This window comes from Ochotona curzoniae, unplaced genomic scaffold, assembly GCF_017591425.1.
Source record: "Ochotona curzoniae isolate NIBS_2020 unplaced genomic scaffold, NIBS_Ocur_1.0 scaffold_2587, whole genome shotgun sequence".
In the NCBI taxonomy this organism is placed as follows: Eukaryota; Metazoa; Chordata; class Mammalia; order Lagomorpha; family Ochotonidae; genus Ochotona; species Ochotona curzoniae.
Window position 1 is genome coordinate 5,049,270 of NW_024467096.1, and position 18,698 is coordinate 5,067,967.

The 18,698-nt window shown below is 47.5% G+C and overlaps 1 protein-coding gene and 1 long non-coding RNA gene across 2 annotated transcripts in view; both read right to left on the minus strand.

Annotated features, from left to right (window-relative positions):
• Positions 1–17,747, minus strand: part of LOC121171141 (oxysterol-binding protein-related protein 11) — a 64,968-nt gene extending 47,221 nt beyond the window's left edge. The window contains exon 1 of the mRNA XM_041002649.1: positions 16,846–17,747. Coding sequence (XP_040858583.1) covers positions 16,846–17,051 — 206 coding nt within the window. The 5' untranslated portion in view covers positions 17,052–17,747. The remainder of the gene's footprint in view (positions 1–16,845) is intronic.
• Positions 12,782–13,469, minus strand: LOC121171142. Its single transcript, XR_005886095.1, has 2 exons — positions 13,428–13,469; positions 12,782–13,300 (listed from the first exon to the last, which is right to left on the minus strand). It is a non-coding gene; the product is annotated as an uncharacterized LOC121171142 (long non-coding RNA).
• Positions 17,748–18,698: the final 951 nt, after the last annotated feature.

An 18,698-nucleotide genomic window follows, 5' to 3' on the forward strand; every position in this document is an offset into this window, starting at 1 on the left:
CTCGCCTTGAATGCTCCAGGATCCCATACGGGCACCAGTTCTAATCCTGGATGCCTCATTTCTCATCCAGCACCCTGCTTGTGGCCTGGGAAAGCAGCCTAACACTGCCCAGGAGCTTGGGGGCCCTGCACCCATATGGGAAACCCAGAAGAAGCTCCTGGTTTCTGGCTTCAGATCGGCTCAGCTCTGGCTGTTGTAACCACCTGGGGAGAGATTTAGTGGATTGGAAGGCAGATAAGAGAGAAGGAGAGACAGAGAGACAGAGAAGATCTTCTGCCCGATGATTCACTCCCTAAGTAGCCGGAACAGCCGGTGCTGCACCGATCCAAAGTTAGGAGCCAGGAACCTCTTCCGGGTTTCCCACATGGGTGCAGGGTCCCAAGGACCAAATAGCATCATTACATTTGCACTCATCTAGATATTTTAATAGTGATTGTTTTAATTACAACACACTTATTTTTTAACCCATCCTTACCACACTAAAAATATATCTAAAATTCGGGCTACCACTTAGGCACAGCAGGATAACCTACTGACTATAGTACTGACATCCTGTATGGGTGCCAGTTCGAGTCCCAGCTGCTCCACTTCTAATCCTCCTGCAAATGCACCTGGGAAAGCAGCAGAAGATGGTCCAAGTCTTTGCACTTGGCTACCCATGTGAGAGACCTGGAAGAAGTTCCTGGCTTCTGCCTGCTCCAGTCCCAATCATTGTGGTCATCTGGGGAGTAAACCAGCAAAGGGAAGATTGCTCTGTCTCTGCCTTTCACTTTCAACCTGCAACTCTGCCTTTCAAATACACACACACACATTAGAAATTACGCTACTTTTTCAGTGGTTTCAAATTCTTTCCTTTCAATTAAACACAATTATGCAATACCAACTAAATAAAAAGCACTCTGAAAACATACTGCCAAGTAGGGGGGAAAAAAAGGAAAAAAAAAAAAAAGACAAGGCCTCTCTATCCCAAGTTCATAATCTAATCCAAGAGAAGCACACCCCCACGAAGAAAGCGACAAAGTAAGCGCTCACAGCACTGCAAAAGACCGACAGGAATATACTTTGAGCCTTTTCACAAATAAGACAAGGTGCTTCATTAAACACAATGCAGGATGCAGTAGTGATGGAGGAGGCTAAAATGAGTTATGGAGTAAGTGAGAGGAGGAGGCAGGGGGAGAAGGGATAAGTGCTCCCGGCTGGAACAGCCTTCCTTGAGGAGGGTTCACCGAGGAAGGGTGGCATTTGCTCCAGGCTAAGCTGTGGACATCCAGGGAGACCTGAGAAAGGCAGTGTGACTCAAGCTGGTGATTCAGGTTTGGCAGCTGTCAGCACGTGGCATGTGACTGGATTAGGAAGCCACAGCAGAATCTAAGATGGCTGAAATGTACTAGGTGCCACTGAACTGTTTAAAAAATAACTGAAATGGCAAATTTTGTTATGTGCAAATGCCTTGATTAAAAAAAAAAAAAAATCCAGGGTGGGTCTCAGGACGGGGCGTCTCATGCCTGGATCCTAGACAGCTGCCATGTGCACGTGGTGAGCTGTTCCTGGGCCTGCCTGGGCTCTGGGGGCTGCTCCCTTTGGGGTGAGTACACTGAGGGGGGAGGTCTCTGTGACTGGGCAGGTCCGGGACCCACCCACCGCCTTCATTGGGTGGTGAATGGTATTTGGGAGGGGCGCGACCTTGGGCCTGGGAATTTAAACTTCCAGCAGCCTCCTGGCTGCTGGTGGGTCTCAGGACGGGGCGTCTCATGCCTGGACGAGCTGTTCCCGGGCAGCCAGTGGGCCATTTGGTGCCAGGCTCCACCTGCTGGTCGCCCGGACGGGGAGCTCTGGGGATTTGGTTCTTCGAGTCGCTGCTTAATTAGCTCCAGGTTGAACCCATTGTGCTTCCAGGACCTGAAACATTCGTAAAGATTCCCACTGGCAGTAACTCTTCCTTTGTAAAACTTGTAATCACTTAACAATGCTGACCACCAAATACCAGTCCATGCAGAAGCTATGGCTTGGGGCTTGTCCTGCAAAAGTAGCTCCAACAGCTGGCTAACGTGTCAACTGGTAATGGAACACAGTAGATCAGGCAGGACTGAGCAAACCTTAGCCCACAAGCAAAACTAGAAACCAGGATGGAGCACAGGTCATGCCGAGCTAGGCTCTTGTACCTACTGGTCCACATGAGCCAGGGACGCTAAGCCACAGTGTCTAAGGCAGAGGTCCGGACAGGTGAGGGGCTGTGCCAAGCTGAGTCAGAGCAACCACTGGCATGCATGTGATCTATGACTGGAAACAGGCCCAGCTGGGAAGCTAAGGGGACACCCTAACTGGGTTGAGGTTCCCACCAAGGGGCGTGGGACCTGGAATAGGGGCTGCGTTCTGATCGGGAAATGGTTGTAGTCTCCCTTGGCACAAGTGTGGACTGGGATTGGATGCACCGAGCCGGGCCAGACCCCAACACCCTCTAGTGTCCTGGAGGGCCAGGGTAGATGTGCGATGAACTAGGCAAGGTCTCAACCCCCTACTGAGCCATGAGTGAGCCATATGTGGGTATGGACAAACCATGGCTGGGCTGAAACATCCAACAGCAAGAACCAGATTGGGTTGAAGGCCAGTTAGGAAAAGCCACTGTTCCTGCTAGGACAGGAGGTAGACTGAGTAGGGCTGGCTCATGGACCCACTGGTAAGCGTGAAACCTGGCATTGGGAGAGGTTCTGATGGAGGAGCCTGGGCAACTCCTCTGGCAGGACACAGACCCTGCAGGTAAGCGCAAGAAACATGATAGGAAACAGCCCAGAAGAGGCCATGAAAAGTTACCCACTGGCATACAATTGGCAGGGGTTGGGGGAAGACCAGGCTGAATCTGTCCACATCATCCACTGGCAAATCCAAGCACCAGAACAGTGTGGGTCGAGCCAGGTTCGGTCGCAACAATGACTAGTGCATAATATGGAATGCCAAGGTGAGGTTGCCTGTACCGGAAGGGACCACAGCGCCCAACCAGTGTGAGAACAAGGAAGGGAGGGGGCAGAGCTGGCAGGGGGATAAGGGAGGGTTCCTTTGCTGGACAGCTACTCCTGCAGGAGAGCATGGGCTGGGATGGGGGCAGACCAGACTAGGCAGGGCTACAACACCTGTGCGCCTCATGTGGCCTGGATCATGGAAAAGCCGGGCTGGGCTGATTATTCCTACTGGTGCAAACAAAATTAGAGTGGGTGAGGGTTGTTTGGGCTTAGCCACAGCATCAGCTGGAATCTGGGAGTGGGAGAGGCCTGGGAGGGAAATAGTGGGCTCATCCCTCTTGGGTTTCCACTTTCACAGGAGACATAAAACTAAGACAGCAGCTGGGGTGGAATGGGGTATGGGACAGACTGGATTACTGCTGCACATACTGGCAGACTAGGTTAGGGGGCGGGCCTGGTGGGGGTTATTGCAGGTCGCTCCAACTGGGCTGCAGCTCCCACTGGTTTATGCGAGGGCCAAGTATGTGCTGGGCAGAACCAGGCTGGACTGCAACACCCATTGGTTCGAGTGGAAGTCGGGAGTGAAAACAGAACCAGCCCGGCAATTACAACCACCAGCTGATCAGGGCGATGGATGGTGCCAGGCCCTGTACTTGCTAGCACATACAAGAAGCTTCTTTAGAGATCTTCCTAATCTAAATGCTGGACTCAGAACCCCAACCAAGAAAAGAGAGAAGACAAAACATGTCAACCAACCATCTCAGCTATGATGGACTATGTCAATCAGTGGATTTTTCAAAGACCTCATAGTGCTTGGAGTGGCAAGATTGACAGCGATTCATAACTGTTGAAATATCAAAACCACCTGAGCAAGAACCTCAGAGCATGCCCTACATCCGGGACCTGGGGAGGGTGGGAAACTGGGTGGGCCTTCTCCCTTAATACCCCCTTTAAACATGAAGGAAACAATATGGAAAAAAAAATCCAGACCTGACAATTTAATTGTGCCCTATCTAATCTTTGTCCTTTCTGTCTGAACTGGTCCTGAACTCAGGATATTACTTAGTAACCTCTCAAACACCCAATAATGGGTGTATGAGAACATGAAGAACCCGAGTGTCCAAGGAAGATGTAGCCATCACGGGCCACGGGAAACCACAAGCCAATCCCCTGAGGACAGCACTCTTACCCTTGAGATGTTTCATCAAGCAGAGCTGTAAAATGCTTGCTTATCAGATCAAAGCAGCAAAGAAATCTCCTATATAATCTGATTTTCACAGAGCTGTCTCTGAACAAGTATAACACATGGATTGAGTTAGCAGTCTTCTCTACCCTTGTCCTCCAGCTACCTGTTCTTTTCAGAGTTTAGAACTACAGGACTGTGCGCGCACCCAGCTCCACCCACGGCCCTGCACTGACGCCTCAGCCAAAACTCCAGGATGGCTTCTAGCAGTCCAAGCCTGCGTCCCTACAATGCTTCTTCCTGCTCCCCTGCCACCCCCCCCCCCCAAAACGCCTGCCTGAGAAAGTTCAGGTTGCCTGGAAAATTGTTCTAGACAAAACTGACCTCAGGCCACTTACCTCCCCTTTCTTACAGCATTTACTAAAATGCACTTTTCAAAAACTTAAAAACAACTGTGACTATTATATCTGTGACTATTATATCTAACAACCAAGAAGTATCTTTTTCAAAAATCAGAATGCCTCTTTCAAAATAGAATCAGAAGAGATGTGGCCTCAATTACCCAGTTTTCAATGGGAGAACAGAACTTTCCCTTCGATAACTGACAGCTAGCAAATACTGCTGCTCTGATCACAGGTACATGAGTCAATTCTTGGCCGTTTTTCACTCTTCTGACTCTGCTGAGGGTCTGTTCTCTTTCTCCTTTTTTTTCTTTGTAAAATTTATTTATTTTTGTTGGAAAGTCAGAGTTACGGAGAGAGAAGAGACAGAAAGATCTTCCATTTGCTAGATTCCAAGTTACCGCAACAGCAGGAGCTGAGCTGGTATGAAGCCAGGAGCCAGGTGCTTCTTCAAGGTCTCCCACACAGACTCAGGGTCCCAAGACTTTGGGCCATCCTCGACTGCTTTCCCAGGCCCCAAACAGAGTTGGAAGGGAACTGGAGTGCTAGGACATGAACCACGCTGGGCCTGCCTGTTCTGTTTCTCTCTTTAAAATACCCAGGCATCTCTGTATAAACTGTAGTGCTGCTCAGCTTCCCCTCTACCGTCAGCAGTTATTGAATAAAAAACCTACTTAAACCACATCAACTCATGTCCAGCATGCTTTGCATCAGACATAGGCCAGGACTTTCTTCAATGTCCTATAGATCTCGCAAAAGATATTCTATGCCTCCATATACACACCCACACCCTCTTTGTGTTTCAAACAAATGGCTGCAATGCCCACACAGTTCTGTACTGTGTGCGGTTTTCAACAGTTTTATTTCAAAGCATCCTGAATCCACTTTATAGCAAAAATCCACAGTACAGCTGCTATATTTACCTAATCCCCTACCAATGCACAGTTGTCCTGAGGCTTTTATTACACAAACAATTCTGCAACAAATCAAACTGTACAAAACTTTGAGTACATTTGCTAAAAGTGAAACTGTTACATGAAAGACATGCATTTTTAAAAAATAGATACGCTCTTTTTGATAACCTGCTCTTCAAAGAAATGGCAACAATTTAATTCCAACTTTCAAGCTTAAAAGGCCTATTACTCATCCAGCCTTACAGCAGCAATGTTGCCAACAACACAAGGTATAGTTTTTACATGCCAACCAGATGTTACACATTCCTACTAAGTTTTTCAATATCCTTTGGCCAAAATTAAAGAGTCTTTTTAAGATTTATTTATTTTCATTGGAAAGGCAGATTTACAAGCGGAAGCAGAGACAGAGAGAAAGATCTGTTCACTGGTTCACTCCCCAAGTGGCCACACTGGCTAGAGCTGAACTGACTCAAACCAGGAGCCAGTAGCACCTTTCAGGTCTCCCACGTGGCTGCAGGATCCCAAAGCTTTGGGCCATCCTCTACTAGCCCAAGCAGGGATTGGGTTGGGAAGTGGAGTAGCCAGGACATGAACTGGTGCCTACATGGGATCTCGGTTCTTGCAAGAATTAAGCTATGACACTGGCCCCAATCATGTGCTTTCAAGACTATATATGTACAAAGCTATTCATTAAAGAATGATTTGTAACAGCAAGATTTTGGAAACATCCATCAATGGGAAACTGACTAAATGGACAACTGTACACACAGCAGCAGGGACCACACTGCCCCACCCTTACACTCACAGACTGAAGCACTAACCTTGGATGTGAAGGTATGTGGAGGTGGGGACTCGGGAGCCTAGTGAGTTTAGAGGATGGGTCCCCTGACTGGATTAGCACCCTTGCGGTGTGATGTGCCTCAGTGCTCTTTTTAAGTTCACACTCAAGAAACTGGAACATTCAAGTTTTTTTCTCAAAATGCAAACACTAGTTACTGAAGAAGTACAGACACAAATCATTGTAATGAGAAAATAAGTGAAGGGAGCTATGTAACACCAAGCAAAAATACAATATACCAAACAAGAATAAGTATATAATTTTCAAAAATAGCTTTCAATAGACTGGTGTTCAAAGGCTTTAAAAAAGATTACTACCACCAGCTTTTAAGACTATGCATGGAAAAAAATGATAATGACTTCCTATCTTTATAAAGCTTGCAGATTAAAAAAAAAAACAAGTCTCCATAAACATGTTTCAGATAATTATCTGCATTTCCAATCCATCTTGTTCCTGAAGGATGGCTGGATATAACAAACATGTTAGCAGCTGAAACTGGACATACCTCACACAAAAATGTAGGATTTAACTCCCCAAACCTGCTCTTCCTCCGAATTTTTCAAAATTCCCCCTTTAGATGGACTGAGGTTCATCTTTTATTTGCTTCCTTCACCATCACTCTCAACTGAATCATCACCCAGCTATCTGTCCATCCCCTCCTGGTGTCTTCCTCTGCTACTTCTTGTCCGGATCAAGGTACTGACTGCATGCTAGCTAGCTGCCTCTTATTCTCTAACCATCAAATCAAGTGTATCTCACCAAATCAAAGAAGTCTCAGTCCCCTAGCTTCAAAACAAATTTTCTCAATGCCTAGTGAAATCTACCTCAGTATTAAGTGATGATCTAGAATCCATCATTTTATCAACCACAGCATGGGCCCAGCTCGATGGCGCAGTGGTTAAGGTCCTCGCCTTGTACGCCCAGGATCCCATATGGGCGCCGGTTCTAATCCCAGCAGCCCCGCTTCCTGTCCAGCTCCCTGCTTGTGCCCTGGGAAAGCAGTCAAGGACAGCCCAAAGCGTTGCAACCCTGCACCCGCGTGGGAGACCTGAAAGAGGCTCCTGACTTCGGATTGGCTCAGCTCCAGCTGTTGCGGCCACCTGGGGATTGAATCATCAGACGGAAGATTTTTCTGTCTCTCCTCTCTGTATATCCGCCTTTCCAATAAAAAAAAATAAAATAAATCTTAAAAAAAAAATCAACCGCAGCAGACAGTCCCTGGCACAGCTCCCAAACACCCCCACCTGCTGGAACTTACACCTTTGTATAGAACTCACTTCTAGTAGTGAGAACTGACGTGCCTTCACTTCCCTGGCTAGGTTGCAAAAGCCTTCACTTCCCTTTAGCCAGCGCTCTCCCATGCCTTCTCACTTCCTCGCTCTGAGGAAACAAGCTGCCAAGTTCAAAGATGCTCTGTGGAGACCATCTGGCCAGGCAGAAAATGAGACTGCTACTTCATGAGGAACTGATATCTCTGTCCAGTAGGCTAAAAGGAACAAATTGTGCTGAGTCTCATAAGGGAACCAGGGAGTGGCTCCTTCCCCGGAAGGGTTCAGAGTCAGCGGATCCAAGTAAACAGCACTCAGACTTTGTGAATTAAATATTATAATACACTAAAATTTGAAGTAGCACAGTAATAGATAATACCCTATCTCAGATTTCAAAAGAAATTTCAGGTAAATTAAAAAATTATATATGAAATTAACAAATACTTTTAAATGGAACCATGGGGCTGGCAAAATGTCTCACTAGGTTAGTCCTCTGCCTGCAAGCACCAATATCCCATATGAGTGCTGGTCAGTGTCCTAGCTGCTCCACTTCTGATCCAATGCCCTGATAATGGCCAGGGAAAAGCAATGGAAGATGACCCAAGTTTTTGGGTTCCTACACCCACACAGGAGACCCAGAAGAAGTACCTGGCTCTAGGCTTTAACCTGGCATAGCCCTGCCTGCTGCAGGAGTGAACCAGCAGATGGAAGATCTCTCAGTAACTCTGTCTTTCTAAACAAATAAATCAATCATTTTTTTTAAAATCTATTTTGAGGCTATAGAACAGAATGAAATAAACAAGAATATAAGAGAAAGTTGTAGCACACAAATTTTTAGCACTGGTGGGAGGAACCTTTTTTCTCCAAGGACTTTCTCAATATTTACATCAGTCACAGGCCACACAAAATTATCAACTTAAAAATCAGCCTGGGGCCTGGCGCGGTGGCGCAAGTGGTTAAAGGTCCTCGCCTTGCACGCCCGGGATCCCATATGGGCGCCGGTTCTAATCCCGACAGCCCCGTTTCCCTTCCAGCTCCCTGCCTATGGCCTGGGAAAGCAGTCGAGGACGGCCCAAAGCTTTGGGAACCTGCACCCGCGTGGGAGACCCAGAAGAGGCTCCTGGCTTCGGATCGGCATAGTATCGGCCCGTTGCGCTCACTTGGGGAGTGAATCATCGGACGGAAGATCTTCCTCTCTGTCTCTCCTCTCTGTATATCCGCCTTTCCAATGAAAAAATAATAAAAATAAATCTTTAAAAAAAAAAAAATCAGCCTGCCAGGCCCAGCGTGGTGGCCTAGTGGCTAAAGTCCTTGCCTTGAACACATCAGGATCCCGTATGGGTGCCGGTTCTGGTCCCGACAGCTCCACTTCCCACCCAGTTCCCTACCTGTGGCCTGGGAAAGCAGTCAAGGATGGCCCAAAGCCTTGGGACCCTGCACCTGCATGGGAGACATGGAGGAGGCTCCTGGACCTTGGCTTTGGGTCAGCTCAGCTCTGGCTGTTGTGGCCATTTGAGGAATGAACCAGAGGATAGAAGATCCCGCTTTCTCTCTCTGTATATCTGACTTTCCAATAAAAATAAATAAAAATCTTTTTTTTAAATGCAATTTCTTTTTAAGATTTATTGGGCCCAGCATGGTGGCCTAGGGGCTAAAGTCCTTGCCTTGAATGTGTCAGGATCCCATATGGGTGCTGGTTCTAATCCCAGCAGCCCCCACTTCATATCCAGCTCCCTGCCTGTGGCCTACGAAGATAATCAAGGATGGGCCAATGCCTTGGGAACCAACACTCATATGGGAGATCTAGAGAAAGTTCCTGGCTCCTGGTTTCTGATTGGCACAGCACTGACCATTGCAGTCACTTGGGGAGTAAATCATCGGACGGGAGATCTTCTCTGTCTCTCCTCCTCTCTGTATATCTGAGTCTTCAATAAAAATAAAATAATTTTTTTTAATTAGCCTGCTAGACATTTACTGAATTTTGAGTCCCAATCGGAAAGGCCAGCTAGACTAAAGGATTTCAGAGCCTGTTGCAGCCCACAGGCTAGACATTCTCCATCCTTGATTTAAAGGAAAAGAAAAGCCAACCAATAAAACTGAGGCATGAACAGTATAAAAAGTGAAGACATAACTGACAGACAAGGGCTGGCATGGTAGCCTAGTGGCTAAAGTCCTTGCCTTGAATGTGCCAAGATCCCATATGGGTGCCGGTTCTAATCCTGGCAGCCCCCGCTTCCCATCCAGCTCCCTGCTTGTGTCCTGGGAAAGTAGTGGAGGATGGCCCACAGCCTTGGGTCCCTGCATCCTATGGGAGACCCAGAGGAGGGTTCAGGTTCCTAGCTTTGGAGTGGCACAGCACCAAATAGCCATTGCAGTTACTTGGTGAGTCATCAGACGGAAGATCTTCCTCTCTCTCTCTCTCCCCTCCTCTCTGCGTATCTGACTTTCCAATAAAAAATAAAATAAAAATTAAAGAAAAAAAACTTGAACAGTATATATATTGAGAAATTAGTGGATTAAGGATCTAAAACCAAAAAATAAACAAACAAAAGAAACTAAAAATAGGGTCTGGAATTGTGGTACAGATTATACTGCCACTTAATTCTTACATCCCATGTAAGAATGCCAGTTTGAGTTCTGGCTTCTCTACTTCCAATCTACCTCCTGCTAATGTCCTGAGAAGGCAGCGGGAGATGACCCAAGTACCTGGGCCCTGCCACCCATGTGGCAGACCAGGATGAAGTTCATGGTTCTTGGCTTCAACCTGGTCTGTCCTTGGTTGTTGCAACTGTTAGGAGAGTGAACCCGGATGGAAGATCTCTCTCTCTCTTTCTTTTTCCTTTCTCTCTGCAACTGTGTCTTTCAAAGAGATAATAAATATTTGAAAAATTATATATAAGAACAGTCAGCAGCTTTCAGTTCTTTACTGAGATGCCCACCTATCCTGCCAGGTATATTCTCCTCAATAAATATTGCTGGTATACTTAATGCTGATCTCTGTCTCACATCTGAAATTTTCTTTTTTTAAAATTTATTTATTTCCACATGGGTCCAGGGGGCCAGGGACTGGAGCCATCCTCTTCTGCTTTGCCAGGCACATTAGGAGGAAGCTGGATTGGAAGTAGAGCAGCTGAGACTTGAACCAGATCCCATACTGGATGCTGGTGCTCTACGTGGGGGTATAATGTGCTGCACCAAAGTGCTGGTCCTGAAATTCTTTTCTTATGCCAAGACAACCTCCACCCCAGCCAAGGCTGATAGTATCATTGGCAGACTCAGCTGGGAGAGAACGAGAGCACACAAATGGCCACTCGGTTGGACCGCACAACAATAAAGGAGAATCACTAACCTTTTTCTGTAACACAGCCCAGAAACAGCATAAATTAGAGGTTCAAGAATCATGGCCAGAAAATGGGAGCTTAAATTATAATATTATTTTACAGCCAAATCTATACTACTGGGTGCAGTCAATGGACAGAAGTGCTCTTTATTAATCAAATGAATGAGGAAGTTTTACTGATGACCTCCAGAAATTCACAGGCAAGTTGCTTAAGGTGGTCACTGTGTCTGGGTGCATGTAGGAGGACATAATTCTTAGACATCATCTAAACCCATAAGAAACAGTAGCAGAACATGTCCATGACTGCATATTTCTAACTCAGGCTGCCCCTGATAGTAGAAAAAGCTTCAACACCTAGGGATAGAATCAAATACCCCCACTGTGGCTAACATCCTAGAAACTGCCTCCACTCTAATCAGAAGCAAGAAGAGTAAGGGCTAGGCATAAGAAGTTATGGAAAAATAGACGGCAGGCCCAGCTGACAGGAGCCTTCCCTAGTAATCTGCCATCAAGGCCAGGAACTCCACAACCACCACATGCTACTGATAAGGGAATATAGAGCTTTGGGCAAACAGCTTTCATAACAAAGCTAGCCCCTACGAAAGCCCTGCCCATGTAAGATTTGCAGTCTTTGCTGGCCCTACACGGAAAAGGTCCTTCACACCACCCCCCTCCCAACTTGACCATCACTATCTTTGATCTTTCATCCGATGATTCACTCCCCAAGCAGCTGCACCAGCTGGAGCTGTGCCATTCCGAAGCCAGGAGCCAGGAGCCAGGAGCTTCTTTCAGCTCTCCCAAGTAGGTGTAGGGACCCAAGGCCTTAGGTCATCCTTGACTGCTTTCCCAGGGCACAGGCAGGGAGCTGGATGGGAAGCAGGGCCACCAGGATTAGAACTGGCGCCCATATGGGATCCTGGTGTGTTCAAGACGAGAACTTTAGCTGCTAGGCTACCACGCTGGGCCAACCATCACTATTGAGGGGATGGGGCCAAAGGTTGCTGCTGAAGTGGCAGGTAGCACTGCAAATTTTCTTTTAGGTTACAGGAACTGCCTATTCTGTCCTAATCTTCTTTTTGGGCCAACTCCCTTCTCAATGACCAGAAAATGGGAGTCAATAGGGTGCCTTCCCTATGGCAATTCATGCACCCCTCTCTGCTGCTGGAAGGGATGTTCTAAACCAGTTAGGAACCAAGCTAATCTTCTCTACCCCCGAAGGCAGCCAGATTTCCACTACTGCCATTTCTCATCCCAGGCCCTGCAGAACCCCACGAGACAGAGCCTCTGACACATCTAGTCAAATTTTCAAACCCCACTTGGCTATTATTAAGCCTTAAAAGCCCCTTCTGCTGCTGGCAGAGTGACTCAATTCCCTTACCCGTAAGCACCAACAACCCATATGGGTGCCAGTTCATGTCTCAGCTGGAGCAGGGAGACCCACCCAGCTCCCTGCTCATAGCCTGGGAAAGCAGTAGAGGATGGTTCAAAGTCTTGGGACTCCTCTGTACCCGTGTGGGCGACCTGGCTTCTGGCTTCAGATCAGCTCAGCTCTGGCCATTGTCTCCATTTGGGGTGTGAGCTAATGGATAGAAGATATTTCTCTCTGTCTCTCCATCTCTCTGCAAATCCCTTTCCAATAAAAATAAATAAATCTTTAAAAAAGGGCACCTCCTGGCACAATTTGCCTTTAAATGGGTTAGCATACAGGGCATAAAGTTACACTGAATTAGGACACAAGGATTTACACATAGGTGGGCCCGTGTATATCTGAATGGGCCCTTGTAAAAGACCTGAAGGACCACCACTGAGGGAAGATGATATAAAAAGCATTCAATCTGTCCTTACCTGAGACTCCAGTTTTGGGTGTCTGACTAGCACCCTTAAATTCCTAACAGAATGTGGCCATTAGGTACCCAAGGAAAAAGACTGACACATGAGCCAGGAGGTAAACTCTTGGACTTATCCTGCCCTCTGGGAGCAGGAACTGGCCCTAGAGTGGGTACAAACTATGCAGTAAATTCTCAGTCCTATCACCTTAAGACATCTCTAGCATTTCTGGGACTAACAGGATATTGCAGATTATGGATGCCTACATGAAAGCCCCAGAGCAGGCTCTCAAGAGCAAGACAAAACAAGGACCCCCTCCCTAGGGAAAGAGAATAAACCACCACCTTCACCTAGTTAACAGATGCCAGGACTGGGGCCCCTGTGCTAGAGTTACCAAGCCCAGCTCTTCAAAAACAGGCAGGACTTAGATGTGCTAACTGCTGCCCCAAGAGGCATCTGAGCCATCCTATATGAAGAATGTTGGCTTTGGGGGCCCACATTGTGGCAAGGCAAGGTAGGCTGCTGCCTGTGATGCTAACATCCTACATGGGAACTGATTTGTGTACCAGTTGCTCTGCTTCCAGTCCAGCTCCCTCATACTCAACCCGGAAAAAGAAACAAAAAGATGGCCCAAGTGTTTGGGACCCACCACACACACAGAAGCTTCTATTCCTCAGTCCACTGGGGTCAGCAGAGAACATCTGGTACCACAGCAGAAGAAGGAGGACAGAACAAACTGGACAACTACCCCAGTCAAACAATGATAGCAAACAACTGGGCAAATGGAGACTCTAAAGTTGACTATGTCAGCTAATGGACATTGGAACAGTTTCCTCATTCTTGGATCAGTGGGATCGACAGCATTTCAGAGTTATCAAAACCATGTGGGAAACTCCTTGGAGCATGTGCCACATCGGGGACCTTGGGTTAATGTTGGGTGGCCAGTCCCCAATGTCAGTATGGCTTCTCCTGTTTTCCCTTTTTCCCCAGACACAGGAAGAAGAAACAATGACCACATCTACTTTTCCCTGATTCTTGATCTGTCCTACCCTGATCAACCATGTAAAAATAAAAAATAAGAATAATTTTTTTTAAATAATTAAAAAAAAAAAGCAGCAGCTCCCAACTCCTGCCTTTGGCCTGGCCCCAGCTCAGCCTTTGTGACCATTTGGGAAGCTGCCCATTGCATTGAATGGTTCTTTTTCTGTCTCTCCCTCCCATACCTCTTTCTGTCCCTCATTGTCTATAACTCTGCCTTTCAACTAAACAAGTAAATCCTTAAACAAGAAAAAAAAAGTATTGATTTTGGATCAAACTGAACAAAACCAGACAACTCTAAGACCAAGCCAAATAGGGCTGGAATTTTTGGCCTAACAGCATATTTCAGCTATCCCACTGGAATATATGGCCAACCCTCTTGCTCCTGCAGGTCATTCCTCCCAGACTACGTGAAGACCACAGGACACACAGCAAGAACCAACTCTACACCCAAATGCTAGCCTGAAGAAGGTGCAGAAGACACACTTTACACTAGTTCCAATTACTTCTCTTGAGGGATGACTGTGAGAAAGGATTTGTAGAAATCAGCTTATTTGGGCCCGGCACGCCCAGGATCCCATATGGGCGCCGGTTCTATCCTGGCAGCCCCACTTCCCATCCAGCTCCCTGCCTGTGGCCCGGGAAAGCAGCAGAGGACGGCCCAAAGCCTTGGGACCCTGCACCCGCGTGGGAGACCCAGAAGAGGCTCCTGGCTTCGGATCGGCATAATATCGGTCCGTTGCGCTCACTTGGGGAGTGAATCATTGGACGGAAGATCTTCCTCTCTGTCTCTCTTCTCTGTATATCTGCCTTTCCAATAAAAAAAATAATAAAAATAAATCTTTAGGAAAAAAAAAGAAATCAGCTTATTTGTGAGAGGGGCCAAAGAGCAAACATAGTAAGTTCTGGTGGTTGACTGAGGGAAGAAACTTGAATACAAGAGAATAAGCCCTGGCAGCAGCCCAGCTTTTACAATCAGAAGTCTTGCCCATATCCAATAACCTTGAAGGTGGGTCCCAGCCCTCCCTCAGCCTTGTGCCAGGGCAGGACTATTTAGTTCAGGAACACTGTGCTGATAAAACCTCAGGAGAAATTTCATGAAACTTCATGCCCAGAAAGCACTGTCCACTGTCCCCTCCAACACAGAATCCCATAAGAAGAGGGGCAGGGAAGGAGACACAGTGGACCCATATGCATTAAATACTCTAGTCCGAAGACACACCAGGCTCTCGGTTCTTTCCTGGTGTCACCTGACTTGTCAAGTATATTCCCTTCATTAACCTTTGCAAGCTTGATGACTTCTAAAAAAATTTTAAATAAAATAAAAACATTCATTGTTCCTTGGTGAAAACAGAGCCCACCGCTATGGTAGGGAGATAAACTAGAGGTAAGGAAAGCAGGCAGTGAGTGTAAATCACTCTGAGGAGGAAAGAATTTGGTTGTTTTTGCTAGGGTTGTTGCTTTGTTTTTAAGGTCAACAGACCTCAGGGAAGCAGCAAGTAAGAGTGTTTAATCAGGGTGCTAGAGGACAAGGAAAGTGGATGAAATTGAGAGCTGGCTGCAAGAATCAGCCTGGAATAGTAACATTAGCCACATCAAAATCTAAACACAAGCCACTGTGCAAGTGCTGTAATGCCTTATTTATCTTCATCCTCGGGGTAGAGCCTGCATAAGTGAATTTTCCAGACACTTACGCATGTTTTAATGCTATTTTATTTGAAATTATTCCCCATTGATTATGCCTACTTAGACAGAATGTGCTCTCCTGTCGGACTTAAGGTCACTGTGACCATGTTACTGCGCCGAGAAGCAACGCAGCTAAGACTGCATGCTAATTTTTCAAATCTTCATTTAACGTCCTACTTTGTCGGTTGCCATTTCCTCTGTCATTCTTCTCCTAATAGCCTTTTTCATTTGTGCTTCCAGCAGATTCGGGTTTAAAAATTATGTAACTATTAAGTAATACCATAAACAAGAGTCACCATGGTTCCAAATTAAACGACAGCTTTCCAATTTAACTGAGACGGGCTTGCAAAGTGTTAAGGGGATCAGACCCCCTATCTTGTGGAATTCTACTTTCCCTTGCTTCCTTAAGTTATGCATCCAAATATCAGCTGCCAAGCAGCTGATAATCTGAAAGGGTTGGTCTTCAACCACACACATAAGCGAAAGGATTGCACTGATTCTCAGAGTGAGCCTAGGACCTTCGGTCACCGTGATGCACCCTCCTCTCCTAGTTTTAACCTTCCACACTGTTTCTCTTCTCTGTGGTAACACAGTTAATGCGATTTCCACACAGACAAGCACTACTCGGGACAAATGATCAGCTTCCTCCACAACCTGGGCTTCAACTCTGCCCAAATTTCACACAGTTACCTCAGCATTCATCCTTTCGGTTCCAATACCACGGAATGCCCTGATTTCATTCATTCTTAAAACTCCAGATGTTATTTCCCTCCCCATACAGACACATACACTTGCCTTGCTCCTCCAGGACTTGTCATGCTGTGCCTTACTTTTTTCATTCTTTTTCATTAAAAAAAAGTTAACACAAAATGTGCCTTCCACTCAGCCTGGCCCACTCAAACGGGGGACATCCCCAGGATCTGCCCACCTTGCCCTCTGTAGTCCATTCATGTCCATTCACCTCCCCTTCTGAGAATCGTGATTTGACCACTCCACCAACTGACAAACAGGGTGTGAGACCCTCAAAGTGGGTGGGCTCTGTGTACAGTTCCCGTTCTGGGGGGGGTGGAGGGGTGGGATCCTGTGAGAGAAGGCAGGCTGGTAAACAAGGACCCACGAGCACCAACAGGAGTTGAGAATGAAATCCGAGAGCCGCATTCACTCCGGCTGTGGAGTGGGGAAGTTGAGGGCTGTGGCATGTCATTTTCTGTATTGCCCTCCCGCCCCTCAAACGCCCTCCAGAAATACCTGTTGAAGAGACCAACGACAAGGAATCCACTCTCGCTCCTGCAAAGGGAGTCCACAGCTCCCAAGGACGAGAACTAATGGGAAGTTGGCAGGCAGGTGCTCCTGCAGCCCCTGGGGGAGCAGGGTTCCCCACCCCCCCCCTTACCTGTATTGCCAGCCTTTTGCGCTGCCACCACCACGGCCACTGCTGCTACTGCTGCTGCTGCTGAGGCCGCCGCCCCCACAGCTGCTGTTGCTGCTGTTCTTGTTCGGGATCACGGCGGTGGTCAGGCCCTCCAGCTTGCCTTCGCTCTCCGAGACTTTCAGGGTCGACACGGGCTCACCGCCCTGCATCTTAATTCCGAAGTCCATCTGCCCTTGTTGAGTGCAAGAGAACAACTCTGCTCTTTTGTGTGTGTGTGCGCGTGTGATCTGAATGGGATCCCAGTTACTAGATCAGTCGGCGCTTGGAAGCCGGGAACGTCGGAAGGTCCAAGAAAGATTACGCATTCCCACTCAAGTTGAACTTTCCAGAGGGAAGACAGCTATCCTTTAAATCTGCAGGCCAAAAAAAAAAAAAAAAAAGGAAAAGAAGAAAGAAAAAATCACCCAGCGACAGGGCTTGGAAGCATCTTCAGAGAGGCAGGCGTGCAGGGAGGTCGCTGGCTGGCCAGCCAAGGGGGCTGGGCTCAGGGCGGTGGACCACCGACAGGGCAGCCGTGGCCTGACCTCCGGGCTGAGGGACGGACCCGCCGCGCGGCCGCTTCTCGTGCGGCCGGTCCTCAGCGTGGCCCGGTCAGCCCACTGGGCGCCCGGCGCCGCAGCCCCCGCGGCTGAGCCGGCAGGAGGGTCGAGCACGGAGGCCGCCGGGGGCGGGAAGCCGGCTTCTAGAGCGGTCTCTTCTGGGGCCAGAGGCGTGTTGCTCGCGGCGGCTTCCTCCAACGCCCCTGGCCCGGGCCCCGACCCCTCGATAGGGTTCCCAAGAATGGACCTCGTCGTGGCCCTCGTTCCAGCCCCAATTACGATCGCCAGACTCCCGGCCACCGCCCCACCCACAGCCCCACAGCGGGTGACCCACCCGCCAGCTCTCTCCCCGCCTTCCCTTCCGGACTGGTGTGACCTCACTTCCGCTGGAGCCGAAGCACCTGGCACCATCTTGGATTAAGGCAACTCAACCCTGAAGGGGGCGGAGCTTCCTGGGGTGAGCGGCGACCAGAGGCTTATGGGTAAGAAAGGGAGAGGAAGGGCGAGGCAGAAGAACCAAAAAGGGGGTTCAGATAGAAGAGACAAGCAGGGACCCCAGTACTGCCTGAGGAGGGAATGTGAGCCCTTCAATTGGAGGACCAAGTCCACGTATTTTAGTAAGACAGGCTTGAAAAATAAAAAAGTAAAAAAACCTCAAGACCAAGAAGACGTTCCTTTTAGTCGTTTTGGGTAAAAAATAAATTAACATAACATTGAAGTAAGGCAAGTCAGTATAAAGTCTGAAAAAGAAGCTGTCCTGGAAATTGGCATCCTCAGAATCTGCTATGTACTAATCCTGTCCCCAGAGAAATCTTTCACCCTCTTCGGATCTTAGTTGCATCAGTAGAATTAGAATGGTTATCCAGCAGATTTCTAAAGTTCCTTCTAATTGCAATTCTAGTTTCCACCAATGTCACTTGTGACCTATATGTGTACAATATTCTAGGGCAGATGCAAAACAAAATTGTGGAATAGAAACAGGCATATAGTTAAGGCTCAGAAGAAAATAAAATGAGGTGATAAAGAACATCAATGAGATGAGATGGAGAACCTGCTTTAGAACAATCAAGGAAACCCAGCTATAACTATGGAGATGAAGTTGGAACTGAGAAATGTGGATGGGGAGTACCGAGGTATGAGCTCTGGCTCTTTTTTTTTTTTTTAAGAGTTATTTATTTGTTTTTATTCTTTTTTTAAAGATTTATTTATTTAATTACAAAGTCAGATATACAGAGAGGAGGAGAGAAGGGAAAATCTTCCCTTCGATGATTCACT